At 56.1% G+C, this 23,310-nt stretch overlaps 8 protein-coding genes across 8 annotated transcripts; 4 read left to right on the top strand and 4 right to left on the bottom strand.

Moving 5' to 3' along the window:
- Positions 1-5: 5 nt before the first annotated feature.
- CH63R_04621 (mixed-linked glucanase) lies at positions 6-472 on the bottom strand (the record flags this gene model as incomplete). Its single annotated transcript, XM_018299596.1, has 2 exons — positions 6-282; positions 378-472. 2 exons carry the CDS (start codon positions 470-472, stop codon positions 6-8), a joined length of 372 nt encoding a protein of 123 aa, XP_018160842.1.
- Positions 473-1,922: 1,450 nt separating this feature from the next.
- CH63R_04620 (Pex2/Pex12 amino terminal region) lies at positions 1,923-3,245 on the bottom strand (the record flags this gene model as incomplete). The annotated part of the gene is made up of 1 exon (XM_018299595.1): positions 1,923-3,245. The coding sequence occupies one exon, from the start codon at positions 3,243-3,245 to the stop codon at positions 1,923-1,925; it is 1,323 nt and encodes a 440-aa protein (XP_018160841.1).
- Positions 3,246-3,837: 592 nt separating this feature from the next.
- CH63R_04619 (Thioesterase superfamily protein) lies at positions 3,838-4,463 on the top strand (the record flags this gene model as incomplete). The annotated part of the gene is made up of 2 exons (XM_018299594.1): positions 3,838-3,954; positions 4,053-4,463. The coding sequence occupies 2 exons, from the start codon at positions 3,838-3,840 to the stop codon at positions 4,461-4,463; spliced, it is 528 nt and encodes a 175-aa protein (XP_018160840.1).
- A 190-nt stretch (positions 4,464-4,653) lies between these two features.
- On the bottom strand, positions 4,654-6,694 carry CH63R_04618 (F-box domain-containing protein; the record flags this gene model as incomplete). Its single annotated transcript, XM_018299593.1, has 6 exons — positions 4,654-4,984; positions 5,050-5,191; positions 5,293-5,545; positions 5,651-6,221; positions 6,242-6,438; positions 6,500-6,694. The coding sequence occupies 6 exons, from the start codon at positions 6,692-6,694 to the stop codon at positions 4,654-4,656; spliced, it is 1,689 nt and encodes a 562-aa protein (XP_018160839.1).
- A 249-nt stretch (positions 6,695-6,943) lies between these two features.
- Positions 6,944-7,380, top strand: CH63R_04617 (uncharacterized protein; the record flags this gene model as incomplete). The annotated part of the gene is made up of 2 exons (XM_018299592.1): positions 6,944-7,017; positions 7,233-7,380. 2 exons carry the CDS (start codon positions 6,944-6,946, stop codon positions 7,378-7,380), a joined length of 222 nt encoding a protein of 73 aa, XP_018160838.1.
- A 1,144-nt stretch (positions 7,381-8,524) lies between these two features.
- On the bottom strand, positions 8,525-11,741 carry CH63R_04616 (C2H2 finger domain-containing protein; the record flags this gene model as incomplete). Its single annotated transcript, XM_018299591.1, has 3 exons — positions 8,525-10,427; positions 10,481-11,344; positions 11,404-11,741. The coding sequence occupies 3 exons, from the start codon at positions 11,739-11,741 to the stop codon at positions 8,525-8,527; spliced, it is 3,105 nt and encodes a 1,034-aa protein (XP_018160837.1).
- Positions 11,742-18,667: 6,926 nt separating this feature from the next.
- CH63R_04615 (uncharacterized protein) lies at positions 18,668-19,339 on the top strand (the record flags this gene model as incomplete). The annotated part of the gene is made up of 2 exons (XM_018299590.1): positions 18,668-18,883; positions 19,010-19,339. 2 exons carry the CDS (start codon positions 18,668-18,670, stop codon positions 19,337-19,339), a joined length of 546 nt encoding a protein of 181 aa, XP_018160836.1.
- Positions 19,340-20,139: 800 nt separating this feature from the next.
- CH63R_04614 (Chaperone DnaJ) lies at positions 20,140-21,900 on the top strand (the record flags this gene model as incomplete). The annotated part of the gene is made up of 3 exons (XM_018299589.1): positions 20,140-20,325; positions 20,387-21,612; positions 21,687-21,900. 3 exons carry the CDS (start codon positions 20,140-20,142, stop codon positions 21,898-21,900), a joined length of 1,626 nt encoding a protein of 541 aa, XP_018160835.1.
- Between the last annotated feature and the right edge of the window lie 1,410 nt (positions 21,901-23,310).

The raw sequence follows: 23,310 nt of genomic DNA, 5'->3' as shown, positions 1-23,310 counted from the left end.
GCACATTAGAGCACAGCCCAATCCTTATCGGAGAAGTGCCAAGTAGAGATGAACATGGTCGGCTTACAAGCTGGCCACAGGCCGCAAACTGACGGCGGCATGTGGGCGAAATCGCCAATGAACAGACCGTGATTGTACTGCCTCTTGCTCTCCAGTCGTACGCTCGGCCGCCCCTCGCCGAGGCCGTAGATGTTGGTGTGGTCGACGCCTAGCGTCACGGCCTGCGTGACCGGGTTGATCGAGTAGAGACCCTTTGCCAGGGCATCGGGCTGGCTCTGATACCTGTTGCGTCCCGACTTGTCGTCAGTCAACCCAGATCTCAGCCCCCTCCCTTCGCGTGCGCATGTGCCCAATGCCGCAGGAGGTCTCGGACATACCTTACGAAGCCATTGGAGGGGTCGACGTAGTTGATGAAATTGAAGTCGGAAATGAAATTGGCACCAAAGTACGAATGTGACAGGCCGTACGCCATGTTGTTTTCTTCTTTTCCACCTCTCCTCGGCCACCTTCAGTCGTATCAACCAGAGCAAGGGAGCGTGTGTAAATGTTCACCACCCGCGAGCAGCAAGAGCAACGATCAGCGAAAGGGGAGAGTTGGTGATCGACTATGGATAGAACAACGAAAGACTATGGATGTCGACTGCGAAGAGACGGAGGAAGGGGGAACGCCACGAGAGACTCACTCGTTAGCAGCCCTGAGACCTCTGACCTTATAACCTTCTCGCCCTCGCCATCTCCCTTACACCAATCGACCCAGGCACCGCATCACCAAAGATACTGAACGGACGACAGCAAGGAGGTATCTAGCCTGGGCTGGACACACCACCATCGCTGCCCTCACATAAGGCGAGGAATGCCGCGCAGAGCCGTCTGGCCAAGGGACACAGAGATCTCACGACTCCTCCCCTTCTCACCCAGCCCCCCCTCCCTTCTTCTTTCAAGCCCCCGTCCAGACAAGTGACGTTTGCTTCTCCACAGAGGCGAGATGGGATACGATTCTTGACTGGTCGAAGATGCTAAGAACTACCGGTACTAGATCGCTATGGAGAGGAGAGAGGGGCAAGGGAATTCAATAACGGCATCCCGTTCATGAGGCCCCCCTCCCCATCCCGAGGACCAATGGAATGGTTTTCCCTAGAAGAAGCGGCCCCGGGAGCTGAAGTACATGAAGGAAAGGATAGGAATGTTGCGCTGTTAGCCCGGGACAAGTTGCCTCCTCTTTGAAAGCTCCGAGCGGAAACCGAGACATCCTGACGAGCCGTCTCGTTTGACAGGCCCGTTCGAGAGCAAGACAGGAGGTCTCGCCCATTAGGAAGGGAAACGACTTCAAGTCCACGTCTATCGCGAAACTGTGCGAGACCAATACGTGTTCCCGGAGGCTTGTATCGAAAGCCAACCGGTCAAACTTCTATGGGGTTGTAGACAAGGGATCGGCTTTCGATGCCTTGGCAGTGAGACATTTGTTCTCAACGCGTGAGATGAAAGGGAAGAAAGCGCTCTCCTCCATTCCGGATGGTGGAGGCGGACCCCCGGGTCCCGCATTCTTCACTTCAACCCTTGCTTCCGCCCGGGGGGGGGTTGCTTTTTTTCTCTCTTTCTATGTTGAAGGGGAAAGGAACAATCCCCTCCAATCCCCAAGAAAAAAATAGACACCTAGATTGGAGTTGGTATTATTCATGTAATGTCGCCATGCTATGTGAATGAGGAAAAGGGGAAAGGGGGGAAGAAAAACAAAGCCCAAAATCATGGTCCGAACGCCCTGGCCTTTTACGGTTGATGCCCACCGCCCGTCTCTACCGTCTACGTGATACATGATATTTGATCCCTTTTCGTGAATGCCGCTCGCTATATTCGCAAGCCTGGTTTATCCCATGGAGGAGGGGAGGAGGAGGGTGAGAGTCGCACCGCCACGATATCCAATCTTACACCATGATCCTTCTCAACCCTTCCGTATCCCCCAGGACGCGTCGGCCGGTGACCGCACACCGCCCCTGCCCGCTCTCCCACTTGCCCTCCTTATCCCCCATGAAATCTTCCTGCATGGGGTGAAGACCCTCCAGCCAGCGGTGGATGCATGTGTAGCAGTACACGATGCCTGTCTGACACGCTGTTGGCGTGACGATGGCATCTTGGCAAATCGGGCACAGCGACGAGTCCTCGGGCGCGGCTACCGTGTAGATGGGCAGTAGCGATGGCGTCGCGATTGGCGCCGTCTCGGCAGCTGGAACAGCGGTGGCGGCCTCGTCGTCATTACCACCACTAGCAGCCTTCTCCTTAGCCTTGCTCTTTTCTTTTTCGGCCCCAGCTCCTCCCTTGCCGCCCCCGAGACCTGAGACCACGGGTGGCGGGAGATCCAGCGTCTCCGTCGCTTTGCGCGAGAGCTGCTTGGCAAAGTCGGACGCGTGCCACCACTCGAGGAACTTGAGCGCGAAAATGCTCATGGGCAGCAGCATCGACAGACTGGACAGCAGACGTGGGCCCATCTCGCGCGGCGAGAACAGTGACCGCCACCCCGGGGGCGCTCCTGCTCTCGCGCTGCCGGTCGGCTTGCCGCTCGTCAGGGCGTCGATGGCCTGGTAATCGGCGCCCGTCATCCTCCGCATGCGGGTGCCGATGAGCCACAGGAACGGGTTGTGATACTTGCTGTTGTCGAACAGGTAGGCCAGGTTGAAGGACAGCAGCGCAAAGTAGTAGGCCGCGTTAACGCTCGGGTAGACGTTGCGCAGGAACCAGCGGTAGTAGTGCAGGAAGCGCTGCTTCAGCGTCGGGTTCGGCGGCATCTGCGTGTAGGCCGCGCCGAGCAGGGCGCGCGGCGCGTTGACCTCGTAGCCCTCGTCGAGCTTCCGCCGCAGGTAGGGAATGCCGACGACGACGGCGAGGTTCATCCACACATCCCGCGTGCTGAGCTTCAGCGTGTCCCGGACAACGCCCGGGGCGGAGGCGCTGGCGCGCGGGATCTCGGCGTGCAGGGCCTTTTCGCGTTTGAGACCATAAAAGTTCTCGGTGAAGCTGCCGCCGCGGGTCTTGAGGTAGTGGCGCTCGACCACAAGCATGCACAGGGCGTAGAGCTCGTCGAAGGAGTTGAGGGCACGCAGGAGGTATCGAGGGTAGCGCTGGGTCGCGATGGTGAGGAGGTAACGAATCGTCGGCGGGAGGAGCGAGTTGAGCTGCTGCTCGGAGATGAGCTCGAACAGGGACGGTTTCTGGTCGTCGAAGGAACCCCGGAGGGCGGTCATGAACTCCATGGCGGGCGGTCGCGAAGGAGCATCGGAGTGGGCGCGCTCTCCCTTTAACTGTGTGTATGCGCGCGTCGCTTTGACAAAGAGTAGATGCGGGTGGACACCTATCTGGACATGGCGATGGGAGGTGATTGTGGATTGATGATTCGAGGCCCAGCCTTGGGCGGTATGCTTGGTTTGTCAGAAGTGGGAGGTCGAACATACCGACGGTGGGAGGGATTTGCCGAGGCACTTCCACTAGCGTGCCGTAGATGGGAACACAGAACCCGGGGAAGCCAGCCGCAGCCTGCGGAGAGGGGCGACCACTTCACTGTTACGGGTACATCGGCCCCCTGGCTCCAGTGGTAATTGCGATAGATACGGGGAGATCCCGATTGCTCCGTCACCACCCAGAACTCATCTTGAGTGAACGCCGAATTGACCTTTGTCGCCCTTATACAGGGGTTTCTGCTCTAGTCTCAGGAAACCGCGCATCAATCCTTTACAAAAGTCGGTCTCGGAAAGGACATTGCATCAATCTGCGAGGTAGATACCTTGGCGCCGCTCAGCAGCATCTCATCCCCAAGACGCATTCTGCTCTTGTCCTTCAGACCCAACCATGCCCAAGGAAGTCCCGACCAAGTTCAAAGGCATCTTCGACGCCAAAACGGGCGAAGAACGGATACAGGCATGGCTCGCCCTCGACAAAGATGAAGCGGGCCATTTCGAGTTTGGCGTACGTCTCTCACTCTCTCACTCTGAGATACACACACATACACACACCCCTCAAACCGTCGCAGATTCCATGAGCCCCCCCCCCGCTAACATCATCAGAACTGGACGGGCGCCCTGATGCCCTCCGTGACCCTCCTCTCCACGACGCTGGCCCCGAACCCCTCCGCCACCTTCTCCTTCACCGTCCTCCCGGACCACTGCAACCGCGCCGGCAACCTCCACGGCGGCGCCACCGCCACCCTCTTCGACTCTCTCACCAGCCTTCCCTTGGCCCTCGTCAACGACAAGCCGGGCTACTGGCAGTTCCTCGGCGTCTCCCGCACCCTCAACTGCAGCTACCTGCGCCCGGCCCCCGCCGGCGAGGAGTGCCTCGTCGAGTGCGAGATCGTCCAAATCGGCAAGACGCTGTGCCAGCTGAGGGGAACCCTCCGCCGGAAGCGCGACGGCCTCGTGCTGGCCACGTGCGAGCACCACAAGTTCAACACGGACCCGCCGGCGAGCAAGCTGTAAGGAAACATGACGCATCATGCATGCTATCCAGGAAAAGATTCCCCATGTCATACCTTTTTTTTTTTTGGAAATATACAGGGCTGTGAAAAATACATGTTCGTGTTGTAGAATGCTTGGTACAAGAGACTCGAAAAGGAGAAGAAGAATAAAGAAAGCATACCCCTGGTGGGAACCATTCTTCTGTCCGTCGTCACTGATCAACCAGGTGATGTCCATGAAACAAGAGGTTTATGAGGTCCGGATCCGGAGCCGTCAACGCCATCAGGTCCCGCATCAGTTCCTCCTCGCTCACATCCTCCTCCTCCTCCTCTTCTTCCTCCTCCGCCCCGTCGTCCTCCCCCCACTCGCCCACCACGTAGTCCTCGTCGTCCGAGTCGCCCACCAGCTCCGCGTCAAAGTCCACGATGGGCATAAAATCCTCAAACGTGATCCTTTTATCGTCATCCTCCTTAGGGCTCGGGGCCCGGTCAGATACCTTGAAGAAGGCGCTGGGGCCGCAGGGTCCGTGGGGGTCGTAGTCACTGTTGTTGGTGTAAGCACGGTATGGATGGGGTGTTGTCAAGGAGAGGGCTGAGGGAAAACGTACTTGTCAAACCAGTGTCCCATGACGCCGCGGGCCGATCCGACGCCCCCGATCTGGATCCCCTCGCTCCGCCACCGTACGTGGCCGTTGAAGACGGAGAATGTGGTCCACCTCACCTCGCCCTCCTTCGTTAGTCGTACGGTGCCTTTGACTGCTGATCAGATTAAAAAGAATTAACAACAACAAAAACAACCCCAACACCCCCCTTTTCCCAAAGGACGTATCACAGCAGGGCTGCACACATACCTTGGAGGTTAGAGTTGGCGTTCTCGTCCCATGAGTCGTCCACCGACCGCGAGACCCCGTAAAAGTGCACCACCGGCAGTTCCTTGCCGTCGTCCTCGCCAGGCGGCTGTACGTCGGTGACATGAACCTTCATGACGATGATGCGTGTCGCCTCGCCGACGTCGAGCGGGGGCCGTGGGACCTCGCGCGGCATCTGGTCGTCACCGGGGAAGTTAAAGTTGTAAAAGTCGTTGTAGTCGACGAAGCACACCACCTGACGTCCCGGTCCGTCAGCAAACAAAACCCAAAATACAGGAGAGGGACGGGCTTCTGCAACGATTGTGCTTTTTGGAGAGAAAAGGAAGAAGAAAATGCTCACTCTCAGCCACGTCCCGGCAACGTCATACGGATCCTGCAGATCCAGGTCCCGGATCCCACGGTTCGGCGACGGCACATAGCTCCTCGCCCACGACCCGGCAAACGACCTCTCCCACAAGTCCGCAAACACCTTGGCCGTCAGCTTCTGCCCCCGGATGTTTCTCCCCAGCACAATCATCACGGCCTCGACCTTTTCCCAATCCACCCTCCCCGAGCCGTCCTCCAGGAACGGGCCCCACTCGGTCCGGGTCGTGTTCTGCCGCAGATCGTACACCTTGGCCGCGGCGTAGGGGTACACGCGCGTCGATCTCGTGCGACCGTAGTTGAGGAGCGGCCGCCCGGACAGACAGTGCAGCTTGGCGCTCTGTTGGTGCGTCTCGCTGGGCGTGGACGGGAGCTGCAGCAGCTTCCCCTCGCCGCGGGCGCGCTCGTAGATGAAGGAGCGGGTCATGAAGGTCACGCGCGCGGGCTCCTCGCGGAACATATTAGCGAGGGCGGCGGCGTTGCGGGACGCCGCGTGAGTGCCGGCGTCGTTCTGTGCCTCGCCCGTCGGCGACGCATGCTTGAGAAGCCTATTGACAGTGTCGCACACGAATGGCAGTTCATGAGCCTAGCACACATTGTGCGGATGAGTCCTCTGGGTGGAGTTTGATCGGAGCGGTCACTGAGAAAAAGCGTCCGTCTCACCTGTTCGTTCACTTTCTCGTCGGTGCAGAGGAGGCCAAGTCTGACAAAATCATGCAGCTCCCTTTCCCAATCCAAATTCGGGTCACCCTGGGCAGGTTTGTCCTATTGTCGAGATTAGACAACCAATTCCGACTTCAGAGTGGCAAGCGACGCTGTCTCGTACGAGGGTGTTCAGGTACACATCTTTGCAAAGTTTTTCGTTCCCCTTTACAAAGTCGTGCAGGAATCGACACGTGCGGGGGAGACGTCCGAGGTCGCGAGCATCGAGCCCCGAGAATATGTGATGTAGAATCTCCGCCGGCAGCAGGACGAGGTGCAGCACTCCGCACGATGACGTCCCATCTGCTTCGCCCATCATGTCTTCTTTCCTCGACGGACGACTACAGCCAAGAGGGTAAGGCGACACAATTAAAAACTTGAGCGTCTGCTTTGATGAGCGGGGCGTTTCTCGGAGATGTTGCAGCGGGTTGGGGTCGTTGCTGGTGAAAGTGGGAGGGAGCCTGGGTAGCCATCGGAACGGAAGTTTAAACCTACGTCGTCCACCACCTGGTTGGTCCACGCGCTTGAGTTACACGTGCGGGGGCACTGGGGCTGCGAGTGATATGTCATGGTGTGGGACACCACTGCGATCCGTGACGGTAGTGAATCCACGGAGCTGGAGGCCGCCGCCGGCGGGCTGAGGTAAGCAGCGCCGTATGCCCGTATCAGCGCGATGGGAGCGTATCAATGCAAGAAAATCTCCTCTCTATTGCCTTTTGGACCAAATGATGTCTTTCAGAGAGGAGACTAATTGGTACATTCAGCCCATCTTGAAGGCCTGGAGATGTACGGATACTGACGACTTAGTAATGACCCCAGACTAGTCATGACGTAAGGTGCCTACCTACCATAAGTAGGTACCAAATGTCCTGCATGCCAGGCATGCCCCACACCACGCGCCGGGAGCGGCCGGTGACCCCGTTCGGCCCCGGTCAGGGTGGATACTGGGACCGTAGAGCAGGGTGGGAGCCTCACACCTACGCGCAGGGAGGGAGGCAGCTCTAGCTTCGGGCAAGAAGGCTTCATTTAGTATCGGTTCGACTCGAATTCGAAGTTGATAATCACAGTCATTCGACGTGCCAAAAGATTCATGGCAGTTCTGGAGCGTATGACGCCCCGATTAGCCAGTCTTGGTTTCCGGCGCACACCGGGCAGGGACCCTGGAGATACCCTTTGTTAGTCTTGCTCGCCACTCCTAAAAAGTACAAACCATGACAACAGAGTTTGCTGTGCCACACGCAAAATAGTACAAACGAATGTAAGCGCCAATAAGCCGAGCCACGTGGCTACGTCTCATCACCAAGGCGAACGTGGCCGCGAAAGCGGAGAGTAGCTAGACCACTCATTGCTCGTCCCAATGACAGGCTTCGCATACACACACACCTCCATCCGTCAAGTCCTCCAAGACGAAGCGGTACCGCCATAGACAAGAGACTAAATTCAAACGCCGAATTAGCCAGCAAGTGGCAAGAGGATGTTTGCGGGGACTGGTTGGCGTGTAGGTATCACAAGTAATTTCCGTGCTAGCCCCTCTCCGAACTTGCTTCCTTCCGCTGCCCAGGCACCTGCTTGGACCAGGATAGGTGAGGTTTCCCTCCTTCAACCCTCCCACAAGCCACGTCCTGTTCCCTGTCTTGGTCCTTCCTTGTCAGCTCAGTGGCCCACGGATAGTTTGACGAGAAAAGGGGAAACTTGACCGTGTCAGCACCAAGTTGACAACCGCGAACGGTGAGATTATACAAATGATATGTGATAGATAAATTAAGACGAGTTCATCAAAAAAATGTACGCTCTGAGACGCACTGTTCTCCGTCTCAGCACCTATGCTGCTACTATATCACAAGCAAAATAACACGCTACCCGTGAGCAGCGTGTCATGGGGGTATAAATAGGTACAGGAACACAGCACGTATGAAAATGTAAGCGCTTCGGCCGCCTAGGCCCCGTTCTCATACTTGTTCCAGATCCTCGTCTCGGTGCCCTGGTATCCTCCCATAAATACGGTGGCAAGAAGTGGTATATCTCGAGGTGGAGTCGTTCTGTCGTAAAGGTGCCATCATGATTTAGTACCAAATCTGGCCATTTCCTCACATCCCCCCCGGAATACAGTTTCGAGAAAGAAAAATCGCCAATGCGATGGTGTTGCCGTTTACATCGTGGAAGTTCCAGTGTTCAGCTGAAGACAGTTGTTGAGAAGATTAGCACCCTCGTGTAACAGCTCCCAACGTGTCGTTCCGAAAGAGTCTTTCAAAACTAGTAGCAATGCGGTGTTTGTGTTAACTCCCTTCATCATCTTCAGGTCGTCAGGCGAGGTCGCGCCTCCGTACTTCATCAAGTATTCTCGCATTTGTCGCACCTGCTCCTGTTTCGTCACCGGCACGGGATTTCCGGGGCATGGTCCTTCAAGAGCGAATCCGTAGCACCAAACAACAAGAGCGGCAAAGTACAACACCCAAGGTCTGTTGAGAAGAACGTCGTCCCGCGCCGTGTACGGCTCGTCGTACTTGTAGCCGTTGGATTGCGGTGAGTGCCCACCGTCGGGCATGAGAACGGAGCTGAGAAACTTAAGTGCGTAGAACGTGGCGTCCCGGGCCTTAGCCGATGGCGCCCACAAATCTCTCATTCTTCTCTGCGCGCTGTTAAGGTCCTGTTGCCCAATGGCTCTTCCCAGAAGCCTCTTTGCCCTGGCAAAGATCTGGCAGTCGACAATGTCAACATGCATCGCCATGTGAGCGAGGTGATGCAGCACCATCCGACTTTCAAAGACCATATTGGCATCGTTCTTCTTCGCAGAGTCGTACCGGTATGGGTCAGAAGAATCTTTTGCCCCTGTCAACGATTGATCGAAATCGTCCTTCCAAGCGTCGAAAGCGCGGGTCAGGGTCCCGCGCCACTTGTCTCGGCCACCCAGCGCCTGAGACACGCCACCGCCGAGCACGTTAACCTGGAGATCCCTTTGGTTCATGTGCCAGCTGACACTGAGGAGTCCGGCCATGAGCACCATGCGACCGAAAGGGTTGGTTTGCACTCCTTGCCCGCTGAGTGTCCGTTTCAACCCTTCGAGAAAAGAGATCGGCTTGACGCCGTTGGATAGGAGGTTGGACTCGATCCTGCCGACCTCAGCACCACTAGTGGCCTTCCATAAAGCCTCATCACAAGGCAGCGGCAATCTCATCTCATGAGTGACCATCACCGTAGAGTGGCCAAACATGGTAGCGTGAATGGAATCAATGACAAATGCCGCAAACGCAGCCCGCCTAGTCGACTCGTTGGTGATCCAGTGATTCCACCATTCATCTGGAGTGTGAGCCACGCCCGAGGTCGACGAGTGGCGAGAGCCGTTTGTCTTGTCGTCTCGAGGGTTGGGAGGTGAGTCGAGGGATGACTTGCCAATCAGTGATCTTCCGCGGCGCATGAGAGTGATGGTTGTGGCATGGTGGATGTGGGCTCTCTCGTGCAGCTCCCTCGTTGAGTACATCTTCTCGTATAGCTCGAGAAGGAGAAGTGTCTGGAACAACCACAGCTTGGCCGGTGGCCGGAAGTTCGGGTCCATGAATATCTCCCATCGAAGATGCCAGGCCAGGAAGTTGGACAATTGCGCCCCGGCCTTTGTGACCTTTTGCCCGTGCGTCTTGTCAAGGCAGGCTGCGCCTATCGTCATCATCGCCAGGAGCAGCAAGTTCGGCGTTCTATCGGGGGAGAAGGTTGGCTTGTGAAGGATGGGTATCTGGTCGCTAAAGTGAACCCAGTAGGATCCGATGTATGCCTGCATCATTCGTTTGCTGAGCATGTGGTCGCCGTCGCTACGATCGCCCTCTAAGATACTGTCGCGCTGCCGCAATGCCGGTGCCTGGTCGTTCTCGTGGAACCTCTGGTTGATGAACTCGTAGATCTCCTGGCTTTTCTCCTCGGATATGGTGGCCTCTGGGAGGTTTTGATCCAGCAGGTTGTTGACGGCCATGACCTGATGGGGGCCTGAGGGGAAGTAGCCCATGGGCACACCTTCTGTGCCTACATAAGGAACACTGTACGAGTTCTGGACTTCTCCGTAGCTGTAAATTATCAGCCAAGTTCACGCCACGTCTCGAAGAAGATGTAGACTCACTTATTCACGTACCCGGGAGCCACAATGTGGCCTATCGGCGAGCCTTCACCTTGTTGCGTGTTAAACAAATAGGCGACAAAGTCTTCGGGAATCGTGACATATGGCGATTTGCTTAGTATGCTGTCGCTCCCAAAGACGGGAATCGTCCCAGGCATAGACATCTGGTCTAGCAACATCATCTCGCCCGATTGCTGGGGATGACTCTGCTCATTGTATTCTGCGGAGGTTGTCGGTGCATACGTCTGACCCTCGCGAGAGACGTTACTAGCACCGTTGGAAAACTCCGAGGGCGGTAGATTGAAGGGCGGGAAGTTCTGCTGAGTAGTGTAAGCCGCGGACTGAGGGGTGTTGTGCGGTTGGCTGTGGTAGCCGTGTTGGGTAGGGACCGGTGACATGTAAGCTCCGTTGCTTTGCACTGTCGGTCTCGCCCCGCTCGGCGGCTGTTGCGGCTGACGATGCGCCTGAACGCCAGCAAATCCGTTGTCGTGATGCATGTAGCCGTCCATGCCAACGGGGTGCGAGCCCACAGGGTATCCAGGAGGCGTGTTTGTTGCCTGCGCAAACGGACTACCAGAGGTGTCTTTGGGTGTCTCATAGTGTATCTGGGGCTGCCGCACGTTGGCAAAACCAATGCCCGGCCTACTGATCTCGGGCGAGGTCGATCCCGGAACCGGAAAGGGGGGCCGATCGGTGGTAGGAGAGAGGTGGCTTATCATTGAGTCTTTGCGACTCAAGGCAGACCCCTTGGCTGTGTGGCGGTCCCTATGGCGGTTACACAAGTCCAGTCGAACAAAAGTGCGACTGCAGTCAGGAAAGTCGCATTCATATATCTGCTTGGGCGTGTGATTCAACTGGTGCCGGTACCTGGGGGTTCGTCAGTCAGGGGCAAGCCATCGAGTGTGCGTAATCAGATGTAGACATACAAATGCTCGGCTCTAGAGTAGCTCTTTCCACAGCCATCTTGGGGGCATTCGAATTTCTTGTCCAGTCCTTTGCGGCTTCTCCGTCTTTTCCTTGCAGGGCCACCTTCAGAGTTGGATGAACCGGCCTTGCCGTCGTCTCCATCGTCGTCCATGATGTCGATATCCTTGTCTTCGGAGACTTCCCGCAGCCGGCCTCTCCCTGCGTCATGCTCCTGCTTAATGAAGTGCTGCGGACTCTCTCGTGGTTCACGTTTTGGAGCCATTGTCGCAGGGCTGGTGGGAGACAGGGAAATCGAGACTTTGAAGTTCGTGGGATGCGCGGGCAGAACAGAAGTCATGGTTCCGAGAGTGGCAGCCTCTTTAGAACTAGTCGTCGGTAGGACCAAGGTAGCATGCGGCGCGAGCCCTGTCGTGACGATACAGATAACTGCAGCAACCGCGCAGAACTACCTATCCGGCACGCGAAGTGTCTGAGTAGTGAAGGGACTCGGGGATCTGGCGCGAAGTATCGACGAGACACTGGTTGAATAAAGTGGTGGTGTCTGTCCTGGGTCGGGTGGCGCAACGTCGACGGCACAGCAAGTGACGACGTGGTGTTAAGTCAGTCAGCCCACTGAACACTTTTTGTGTCCGTCGGAGTCGGCAAGACGCAATATGGGTGGGCAGAACTGCACTCGTTGTCCTTGCTTTAGGCCTCTCCAAAGCCAATTGGAGAGGATTCTCAAAACATGACGGAGAGGGAGTATCTCCCGCCGGTAAAGTCAACGGCGGCGACGGCAGCGGCGTGGCGAGGTGGTAGGGCGGAATGCGCGAGGAGGAAGTCGGGTTGACGACTGAGGGCGCACAAGTTAGATTCCTCAGTCGAGGTACGCGAGGTACGGATAGGCAACCCTTCGAGGCGAGGCAAGGTCAGGCAAGGCAAGAAAGGCAAGCTGGTAAGGTAATAGCTGCTGGGGTTTGAGTTAGCAAGTGGGTGTCGGTGGAGATAGTGGTAGTATTAATGATGGGCCTGCCGCCTGTTGCGGTAAAATGGACGAGCGCAGGCTGCATGACGGACTGAGCGCGCGAGGGAGGGGGGAAAGTGGAGGTGGGGTGGGTGTCAAAAAGAAAATAAAAAGGACGGCAAGGTTGGAGGTTGCGGATGGGAAGCAGTGGCCCTGGACCAGGGGACCATGGGCCAGAGCGTTGCGTCCGGGGGTTGCAGGGGACTTCCAAGCAAGCGACAGCACGGAGCTAGTTCTGTCTCTGCCTCTGGGTCTCTGGGAACGAACGGGTGAGGACGTGGGCAGTTCAGCGTCTGGGAAGCAAGACAGGGAGCGAGTGAAAAGCCACAAGGAGGAATATGGCGGTAGACCGGATGAGATAGAACAGCAATGTATCGGATACGTCGGTTCGTCGTCGAATCGTGTGCGCATAGGGGGTCTCGCTATGCGCAGGCCAGGTACTTCAAGCTCCAGGATACTTCGACTGAGACGACGCGATTCCTTGGAGCGAAGCGAACCGAAGCGAACCGTTGATGTCCGCCGGTGGCATTCCCAGCTAGGTCAAGGAAGGTAGTAGGTACCTCGTGTACCCAGGTATGAAGTGTAGAGGCCAGTGACGGAGCGCGCCTCGGGGTGCGCCGCTGAGGTGTCGGTGTCGGTGTCCTCGCAGCAGTTCATCCCGTCGGGTTGAAGTGTGCACTCCGGTGAGATCCGTGTCAACCATGATGCAACGTCCTGGTTGATGATATCCGGTAAGAAGGACACGGTGACGGCGACCAGACCCAAAGCTCTTCGGCCGAGAGTTGGTTTGGGGGAAATGCAGGGAGACGGGGGAGGGGTGGGGGGGGAGGGAGAGACAGGAAGGTAGAAAGAGAGAAGGAGTAACAAGTGAGAGAGAACGGCAACTGTGACCGACATACGGGAGAATGGGGGCTTGCCTCACCTGAAGTCCTAATGATTCGCCTTGCCAAGTCGATCAACGGATGCAAGAACAAACAGGACGGCCGACGGGCGGACGGCGCAAAATCAGACGAGATTGGGACAGACGGTGGTGGTGACGAGCATGCAAACAAAATAAACGGAAAACGTCTCGAAGCCGGGAGGAGCGCCGAGGAAGATGATGTTGGTTGTTGTTGCTGTTGTTGTTGTTGTTGAAGACTGGGCTTTGCGGGGGCTGTGGACGTGGCTGTCTCCCTCTCGCAGTGTGTGCAGGTAGTCGAGGTACGCCTGGCGGCGGGCGTGGTGTCAGTACGAACGAATACTACAAAATGTCGTCGTAACGCCGTCAAGGGCACAAAGTCCTGGGGAAGTGGGTTGGAAGAGCAATCGAGCGAGCGCCTGGATGATGGACGCGAGTGTGTGGGGGGTTCTCGAGTCTTATGCCCGCTCCCGCTCCCAATCCCACTCTCACTCCCCCTCCCTCTCCCGCCGTCCGTCCTTTTTTCTTGCCCTGGTTTTTCTTCTTCTCTTTCTCTCCGTTCTTCCTTCTCCTCCGCCTCCCACATCCCAGACGAGCCGAATGGGTGTGAGCAGCCCAGGGGGGGTCTGGGTCTGGGCGTGAGGCCCGGGGCGTGATGCGATGCGATGCGATGCGAATGCCCTGTCTTGGCCTGCCCCTCGACCAAGCAGCTAAGCTCCCATAGGTGCGATGAAGGTTGTAGACTGCTATAAAGGTGTGGTGGGCCACACGCCATGGGGGTCATCTACACTACCAACCTGGGTACCTAGGTATTTACTCACTTACCTAGGTAGGCACCTGCCCAGGATGATGCATTACCTCTCGAGCAATATGGCTGAGGCGGCTGGAATGTTGTTCGGACCGCTTCCCTTCGGACTGGCCCTCCTTCAGGCTTCAGCGGCATCGTTTTGGGGATGCAACCGGGGAGGCGATTCGGCCAGGCACCGTTGTTGCGTAAATTGTACCAAGCTGCCTCGAGCAGAGAAAGAGAGAGAGACGATGTTGCCGAGGCAGCTTCATCCACCGCCCATCTACAACAAGGAGTTTCTTTTCGTCTGAATCTGATGGATGATGCATCTTGCGTAGCCTGTCTAAGTCGCAATCTCCCTGTCCCTGTCGGTCTGTCCCCCCCCCCTCCTCGCAGTAGAGCGCTGCTGCTTGCTGGTACTCTGGATGCAGGTCAGCCACTAGGTACCGGAATATCGACAGACCGTGTAAGCTGGTCCATTTGGGTTTCGGTACCGTTCGCGAGAACCCGACAGAAAAGTTGACAAGTGACCAGCTCTACATGCGCGCACAGCACCTCCGTGGTCTTGCCGTCTTCCTATCTTCTTGGCATTCTCTCCAGCAATTCGATTGCAAGCGCAGGTTTCGCTGCTTACTGAGAAGGGGACAGCCCATCATTCTCCATCGCATCCACATCAATTGATCGCCCGGTTTATCTTCCGCTCGCAACGTTCCTTTTCTCGTGGTTGGTCCATGTCGTCTCAAGAGATAGCCGTGTTCCAAAGCGGGTCATGCAGAACCCTCTCTCATGGTGATCATCTTCCAAATAGCTTTTGGCCGTCTTACGATGCCCGCCAGAGAACGAGAGAAACCTGACGACTGCGTGCACAGAGGAGCCCAGTTGGCTGTGCGTGACTGGCAACACGGACGACAAAAGACCAGGGACCACCTGTCAGCCCATGGATCCCCCCCTATCAGTGAGTCTGTGACCCCCCAAAAAAAGAACCCTGAGTTCTCCTCCCTCCCTCGCCCTATGACAAGCATGCTCATATTGGCCGTGCAGGGATCGCCTCTCTTGAAGAAGACGAGACTGGTGGGGACAAGGGGCACGGTCTGGAGCTTGGACCGCCGTATTAGTCTGGCGTAGTTCATCCATCCGGGACGCCATCCCCAATGTTTGCGTGGATCGGCCGTGCCGATGCCACCGGGGGTTCTAGGGCGGGCTTCTCAAGGACGTTCGTTTCCCCGAGTTGCTGCCAACCGGGATGTGTTTTATGTGCCTTCTTCTTTGCTCACAGACAATGCGGCTTATTTCAACACAGATCGCTCTCGCTAGTCTGCTCTGCCACACAATTTGCTTCAAGGCCCTTTGCCTTTCCGAGGTGAGTTCATGTCAATGGTTCGAGTACCTAGCCACAGATAGCGGCGCTCGAGAGGGACGAGGGGAATTAACAAGATTCAACGACAGATGAGAAGGAGATGGAGAGTGACGTGAGGTAAGGTGTTAGGCTCGGGCCAGCGATGTCCAGGTCGCACAGCGCCCTCATCTTCTCCGGTTTGTTCGTCAGACTAGGAATTATCCAGTAAGTGACCTGTCTATATAGGTAGTTTATTATAAATCGTCCAAGTCTTAGTCAGCCTTCTCCTCTGTTCGGCTCTCGCGTCTGAACTGCCAAACCAAGGTTGGAGTCTTCGATTGTAAAGTCAAGACAATCGTGCAGTGATACCAAGTTAACCAACGCACTGATTGACTCGACATCTGCCATGCCGTTGACGGTTTTCTGTCAACACCCCACGTCTTGAGGCTGAGATGCGTACGGCGTATCAGGAACAAATACCGCGTTCTTGGGTCAGGTGTGGGTGCAACTTCGTCGTTGACAGCCGATGGGGACTGTGTCGGCATAGGGTGGGTTGACGTTTGTCAAAGTATTTTATCTGCAGTGTCGCGCCCATCTAGTATCGGATGTGTCTCAGCGCGGTGTCAATCTCTCAGACGCCTTTCATCTCGTAATGGGTTCCCAATAAGGCTTGGACGCGGCTTTGGCCAGGAACTGCGGTACACGACTCTCGTTAACCGACCAAGGAAGCACCCCCCCACCCGAGTTATTGGCTCCAGGACTGTGAAGTTGGCAGTCTCGAACACCATCTTCTCACAAGGCCAGAGTGCTTCGTGCTCCGTCTTCCTTGAATGGACTGGAAGACCCTCTTGACGATCATACCCCGCGCGCGGGGTGGAGAGTTCAATCTCTCACCCCCAAGGGTGTCCTAAGCGAGTCGCAAAAGCTGGGGCATCCTCGATAACACATCTTTTTATTGCAGCCACCGCATGGCCGGATTGGCGGGAATAGATAGTGCTGCTGAGCTATGCATCCGACAGAATGCGTGGGTAAGACTCGGACGAGATCGGGCAACCACGGAGCTGCCTAGTCATGAACGGTGTGCAATTCTTTCCATATTCATTTGTGGACAAGAAGCTCGACGTCCAGTGTTATAAACGCGCTTCGCAGCCGCTGTGTATACATAGGACTCGGCGCATTCTTCGGCAGATGGCTCAGTCGTTGGATTGTGCTGGGCGGGCATAAAGCACAATGCTGCCGCATCGAGTGATCTGGTCCAGCCAAGGGCCGAGGGTGTATCCGTACGGACTGCATCCCATTTTCAAGCAGGTTGATGGCAGAGGCGACAAGGATTATTTCTTGCTGATCGCCAGTCTGCATTTTATGGACAAATCGCAGACTGCCATCTCCATACTCCACTCATTGAGGGCCCGCCCTCAACCTAAGGGATACATATATTTTCACAACCAGCTTGGGAGTCCGAATGCTCCCTTGCACGGCCGCCTGCTCGCAACACATAAGAACAGGAAACAGCACAGCTTTCTTCTCGTCATCTGTCCAATATATCGTGCTTTCCCAAAGTGTTGGAAAATCGCCGACGAATAGCGTGCGAAAAAAGAAGAAAAAAAGGACCATGAGCGTCGGGGGGGGGGGGGGGGGGGGCTGAGAGGCCATGTTCAACGGGTCGCTGGACTGCCACGCCTGACCACTTGCAGGATCCTGATGCGGTAGACACCTGACCAATACCGAGACATCGTCAGTCATGACATTGTGGTTGAAAAGCAACGTGCCCAGCCACCTATTGGCTCTGGGGCCTGATCTCCTCTTGACAGACAAGAGGGTGGTGTCGAATTGATGAGTCGGTGACATTGAAAACCACCAAAGTGTTTTTCTCTCTTGCTTCTTTTTAGCGGCGATTCTGGGGAGAAAGAACGAGCTGCCATTGGTGCACAAGCTTGTGAAATAGAACAGATTCGAGTCGCATCCAAATCCTGGCGTTGAGAGAAAGTTTGGGGGTCTCTTGGTCCACCTGCGTCTAGACGTGGGATGACCCTCGGTCTGCGTGGGAAATCAATTAGATGCGAGATGGTGACCCAAGCTTCCGGGCCACTCCGACTTCAGCGACGAAGCATCTGTTCCAGGCATATTACGCGCAATTCAGAACGTACTTGAGCGGGAGGCGGCATTGACTTTTCTCGGCGGAGGCTTGCAGTGGCCCTGGGGGTTTAAAGTCCGGTTGGCGAGACTCACCAGTGGCTTGTCGCGGACGTGGCCAAAGGCAGTCGTTTGCAGCGTCAAGGCCCAACCCTCCTTCGATGCGGGGAAGTTGAGATATGTATCTGTACATGTTGTGGTTGAAACACACACAGAGACTGCAAGTCGGAACAATTTGTCCTGTTGTGTCGCTGAGTGATCTTAGCGATTGCGAATGCTGGGGCTTTGCTGATCCTCGTCCGACAGAACCAGGGTGCTCGTGTGCCGCGTGGGGTGCTGTAAGTAGACTCGCTTGGCTGTGTATGCGTAAAGATAAGGTAAGCCGGGCAAGTGCTCGGCTGCCTTTATTCTTCTGGAATTAAATTGACTTGAGCAACGGCGAGGCTTGCCTTTCATCGTCTCCGTACCCTGCCGCCGCTGCTGAGGGCGAGTTGCGCATGTTACCGCAAATACCTATGTATTGGGACACCACTTGACGTCGCCGTTTGACGGCAGAGGCCTGAGGCTGTGCGATGTAGACAGAGAGAGCTGCTTCATGGCTGTAGGGGTTAGGGCTCTTCTTGACATATTGCCGTGACTAATGATGAAGAACGGTGATCGAGGAAATGGAAATTCTATCGAGGGTAGTGAAGGAAACGGAGGAGCCCAACCTGCAAATAAAGGTAGGAAGGAACGAGGGAGTCGGCAATTTTCTGGGGTCGGTACGTACCAGGTGTAGTGCAGGCTCGCTCGCCGTTTACATTAGACCCCGAGTACCCCCAGCGCGCCCCGCAGCTCACTCGTCCAAGCCAGGCAGGGCCCTGGCCCCGGGCCCTGGGCAACCGCCAGCAGTAACCAACAGAGGCGTTGCTGCTAGAGGCCATGACGTGAGGAAAAAAAACCCCATTCTGACCACCCCCAACGCTTGTCTCCTCCTTCTCACACCATTTCCTGCCCGCCGATTACGATGTGATAGCTCGGCACGTCTTGCTACCAAACTCTGCAACCTAGACCGACTCCAACCTTGACGACCTCGGTGAATCCTCAATAAAGTCATCTCCTTCGTCATGGCGCCCAAGTCCTCCAAGACCGCTCACGACGACACCAAGTCCGAAGCCACAAGCGTGAAAGAGAAGCATACATCTGCCTCTGGCGCCCAACACTCAAACGGAAAACTGCGTCGTGTGGCTAGCTCGACAGGATCCCAACTGCGAGAGGTTACAAACGCCAACGCTGCTGCGGATGTTCCAGTCGCCGCAAAAGAGACGGCTCCAAACCCCGGGGTAAGCTCCTACAACCACCACCTCCTCCTCCTCTTCGGCCTCCTTGTCCTCGTTCGTGACACATCGTTGTCCCAAATTGTATCCGTAGACCTTCAATCACTAACCTCCCCACCTCCCTTTCGGCAGATACAATGGAACACCTTCAACCGAGATACCCTACATGCATACCGGCGCGAACACCATATCAACACCCCTACCTCGTTTTCCTGTTCATACCGTCAATTGGTTCTCTCACGACCGGGCGGCATTGGCCTACACTCCCCCACGATGGCTCGCAAGAAGGAGAACAGAAGGCAAAGCAAAGAACAGCTGGCAATGACTGTGCGAAAGCACTTCAACGGGGTTGGGATCCAAGAGAACGATGTCATCGTCGACTTCATCCACAAAGTCAGGAGCCATGCCATTACGAAAAGCGACCGCCACAAAAGGTCCACTTCGACACCTCACGATGCATGACAACATTGTTTGACGGATATAGGATTGCATTGGAAACTGAAGGCATCAACGAGGGCTGATTGATATACGACTGTGTTGCTGGAGCATAGCCTGGCCGGCTGTTTGGGCGATTTGGACTGCATAATGATACCTCACCATGGGCGGGAAACCCCATGACGAAAGACGGCGAAGGCAAGATCCTTTGCCGTAGTTTTACATAGCTATGATCTGTTGCCCACCTATACAGTAATGGGATTTTGGAGTTTTTGCATCCGAACCTCTGGACCGGCCCCTGACATTGTTTATGTTGCCGCTGGGCACTGGATGTAGGCGTGGCTTAATTTCAGGTTTCTCAATCGCTCCTCCGAGCCCCCGGCCTAGCGATGCACGCACCCTAGGTATCTGGGTGCCGATTTGGAACGCACACAAGGCGTGTATCAAGAACCGCGAATTTCCACTTGCCCGTCGGTTGTACACCAGGCAGTGTGGGGGCCACCTTTCGCGAGCCACTTCTCGCGAGCCACTTCTCACGAGCCACTTAAAGTCATGGCAATTGCTGACGTGAAAGCTGAGCTCCCCCAATTTCTCCCCCGAAGCATCCCTGCACCCGCTTTGTCATGCCTGAGGCAGTCACTGCAGTTCGGCTTAGCATCGGGCCAAGAGGAGAAAAAGTTGATATCATCCCGTCTATCAATGGCATCGAAGGGCAAAGAATTTGCCGGAGAGTTCCACTTGCGCGCCGATGCTTTTTCCCGCCCCCAGTCAAATTAACCCCTAAACTCTGCGAAAGCACTGCTTCAGATGCATCGTCAAGCTTCACCATGAATGCAAGCATTCTCACCAAGGCAGCGGCCCCGGGCCGTCTGTTTTCCAGCAGCATCTCCCGGCAATCCAAGCTCAAGGCCGCTGTCTGCAAGCGCGCCCCGATTCACACCGTCACTTATACCGTCAGACCCACGAAATCCTCGGCCTCACGGGTGACATGTCAACCCCCTTCATCCAAACATGTAAGTGACGCTGCAATGCCAAAATGTTTGCACAGTTTGCTAATGGACCCTCGTGTAACAGACATTCCACACAACATCCGGCAATCTCGCTCCGAGCGATCCCTACAAAACCCTTGGCGTCGACAAGTCTGCGTCCGCGGGCGACATCAAGAAGGCATACTACGGCTTGGCAAAGAAATACCATCCCGACACGAACAAAGATGCCGGCGCGAAGGAGAAGTTTGGCGATATTCAGAGCGCATACGAAATCCTGTCCGACCCAAAGAAAAAGCAGCAATTTGACCAGTACGGCGCCGCTGGCTTCGACCCTAGCGGCGCGCCCGGCGGCGACCCGTTTGGGGGAGCAGGAAACCCGTTCGGTGGTGGGTTCGGCGGTCAGGGCGGCTTTGGCGGTGGCTTCAACTTCGACGACATATTTTCAGCGTTTACGGGCGGTCAAGGATCGCCATTCGGTCGCCGTGCCAGTGGCCGGAACCCCTTCCAGCAGGAAATACTGGTTGGCGACAACATCGAGGTGCAATCGAGCATATCGTTCATGGAGGCAGCCAAGGGAACCAGCAAGACCATCACTGTGACGCCCCTGACCGAATGCGGAACATGTACGGGCAGCGGCCTGAAGCAGGGCACCAAGAGGTCGGAGTGCAAGTCCTGCAACGGAACGGGGACGCGGGTGCACTTCATGAACGGCGGCTTCCAGATGGCATCGACGTGCGGAGCCTGCGGCGGAACGGGCACGACCATCCCTCGGGGGTCGGAGTGCAGGTCCTGCGCGGGCAATGGTGTTGTGAGGGAACGCAAGACCATCACTGTCGACATCCCGGCCGGCATCGAGGATGGGATGAGACTGCGGGTTGACGGCGCCGGCGACGCGCCAGTCACGGGCAAGAACGCCGAGGCCAACGTGCGGACGCAGAAGGGCGACCTCTACGTCTTCGTGCGCGTTGCGTCAGACCCCAAGTTCCGCCGGGCAGGGTCCGATATCCTCTACACTGCGAGCATACCCATCACAACAGCCATGCTCGGAGGAGAGGTCACGGTGCCTACACTCGACGGGCAGGTCAATGTTAAGGTCGCCACCGGCACTAACACGGGCGACAAGCTGACGCTGTCGGGTATGGGCATGAAGAAGCTCAACGGCAGGAGGGGCGGGTCCGGCGATCTGAAGGTCGAGTTCAAAGTCAACATGCCCAAGTACTTGAGCGCGAACCAGCGCACCCTGGTGGAAATGCTGGCCAACGAGATGGGAGACAAGACGGCGCGACGGATCATGAATGTCACTCCCCAGGGGTAAGACAGCAGCGGCCCCTTCCTGTGACATTGCACCGTCACCCACGACTCCTCCCTGTACTAATTCTTTCAAGTAGCACCCAGCCGGTGTCGCCAGACGACTCCGAATCCCACAAGAACGAGGGCTTTCTCAAGTCCATGTGGCACACCCTGACGAACCATCCGGCCCACCAGAAGCCCTCCGAGACGGATGCGGACAAGTCGACGACGACGGACAAGTCGACGACGACGGACAAGAAGAGTGACGAGAAGAAGGACGGCACCAAGAACGGCCCCGGCTCGGCATGAGGCAGGCCCGAGAGCAGGGGTGTTTCGCATCGTTTTGTATCAATATCTTCGACCTCCCAGACGGGCGGTATGGTAGAACTGCTCTTTGCATGCCACAGCGGTTATAGACGGGAAATGAGGGAGGGGAGTGGGGCTTGCATGGCAGGTGTTAAAATTCGGTTGATGTTTCTCTTCTATCTTGTTGTTCTTTCTGCCTCGCAACTTAAGTAGTAGCCTGCCCCACCCCCTCCTTTGGAGGCATGAAGGAGGGGCAGAAGGGAAGAGTCTCCGTCCAGCGAAACGGCCCCTTCCTATGTTGGAGATGGCCGTCGATTGGTTGTTGAATTCTTTCGAGTTCTAAGGATTTTTTTCCTTTTCTTTTCCAAACCAGAAAGTGTATACTGTAACATAGACATCCGAAGAAGGAGGACAGAGGAAGTGGATGTGGAAGGATTAGCCAGCTCCCGCGGAGGCCACTCACAGCTCAAAATTGTACAAGAAGACCACACACCCAATCAATAACATGACAGTATATAATCAACACAGGACCCAAGGCCACCAGCCTACATGACTGTGAGGAGGTGCCCAATGAGCCCAGGCGCTTATTCAGTATGGACGCGCTTGGGATGTTGGCGAGGAGGCGTCTGTGTGGGATGGAGATCGCGCGGTTGGATTGTAGGCCGCATATTGGTCTTTGTGTGACGGATATTTGAACAGGATGATGCGCAGAACAGTATAATGATGAGCGGTTGGGTCGCACAAGCGGTCGGTCTCATTTGAAGATCATTCTGTCTTAGATCAGCTGCATCATCATGAGAAATGATTCTTTGGCTGCAGCAAACAACAAAAACCACGACGGGCGGCTACAGCAGTTGAAGACTCTTTTAGGTGAAAGAGACCTCAACCTTGCAGGCAGCGGGCCGTTCGGGTCTGTTGCGAGAGGATGATGCCCGCGCGGGGCTGGACCACCCTTGGCTCGGCCCATGTGGGGCCACGAAGCGCCAGACCGACAACGGCCAATGAGGGGCCATCATGGAAGGGTGGCTTTCTCGGTTGCCTGTCACCTGCATGGCGGGTGGGAAGGGGCGGAGAGCCAATGTCGTCGCACAGAAGCCGGGCTGCTGAGGTGTGTGTACAGTTGCGGATGTACGAGGTCTATAAGCGGCGGGAGACGGGAGAGACGGTCTCGATTGAGGCAGAGGCCGAGATGTTCAGGGTGAGAGTGCAAGAAAGAGGAAGGCGCCAAATTGTAAATCTGCAAGGTGTGGAAAGTATTAGACGCTGGCAAGTTGTCGTCACTGCAGTCGGGGGTACATGATGGAGACAGTAAGCAACAATGGTGCCATGACAAGAAAGTGGTACAGTCCGATCAGGGGAAAGGGAAATAAAGACCACATGGAACATCACAAGATGGAAAGCAATGGCCGGCTG

This window comes from Colletotrichum higginsianum, chromosome 3, assembly GCF_001672515.1.
Source record: "Colletotrichum higginsianum IMI 349063 chromosome 3, whole genome shotgun sequence".
Classification (NCBI taxonomy): Eukaryota; Fungi; Ascomycota; class Sordariomycetes; order Glomerellales; family Glomerellaceae; genus Colletotrichum; species Colletotrichum higginsianum.
This window is presented reverse-complemented; position numbering and strand designations above follow the sequence as displayed.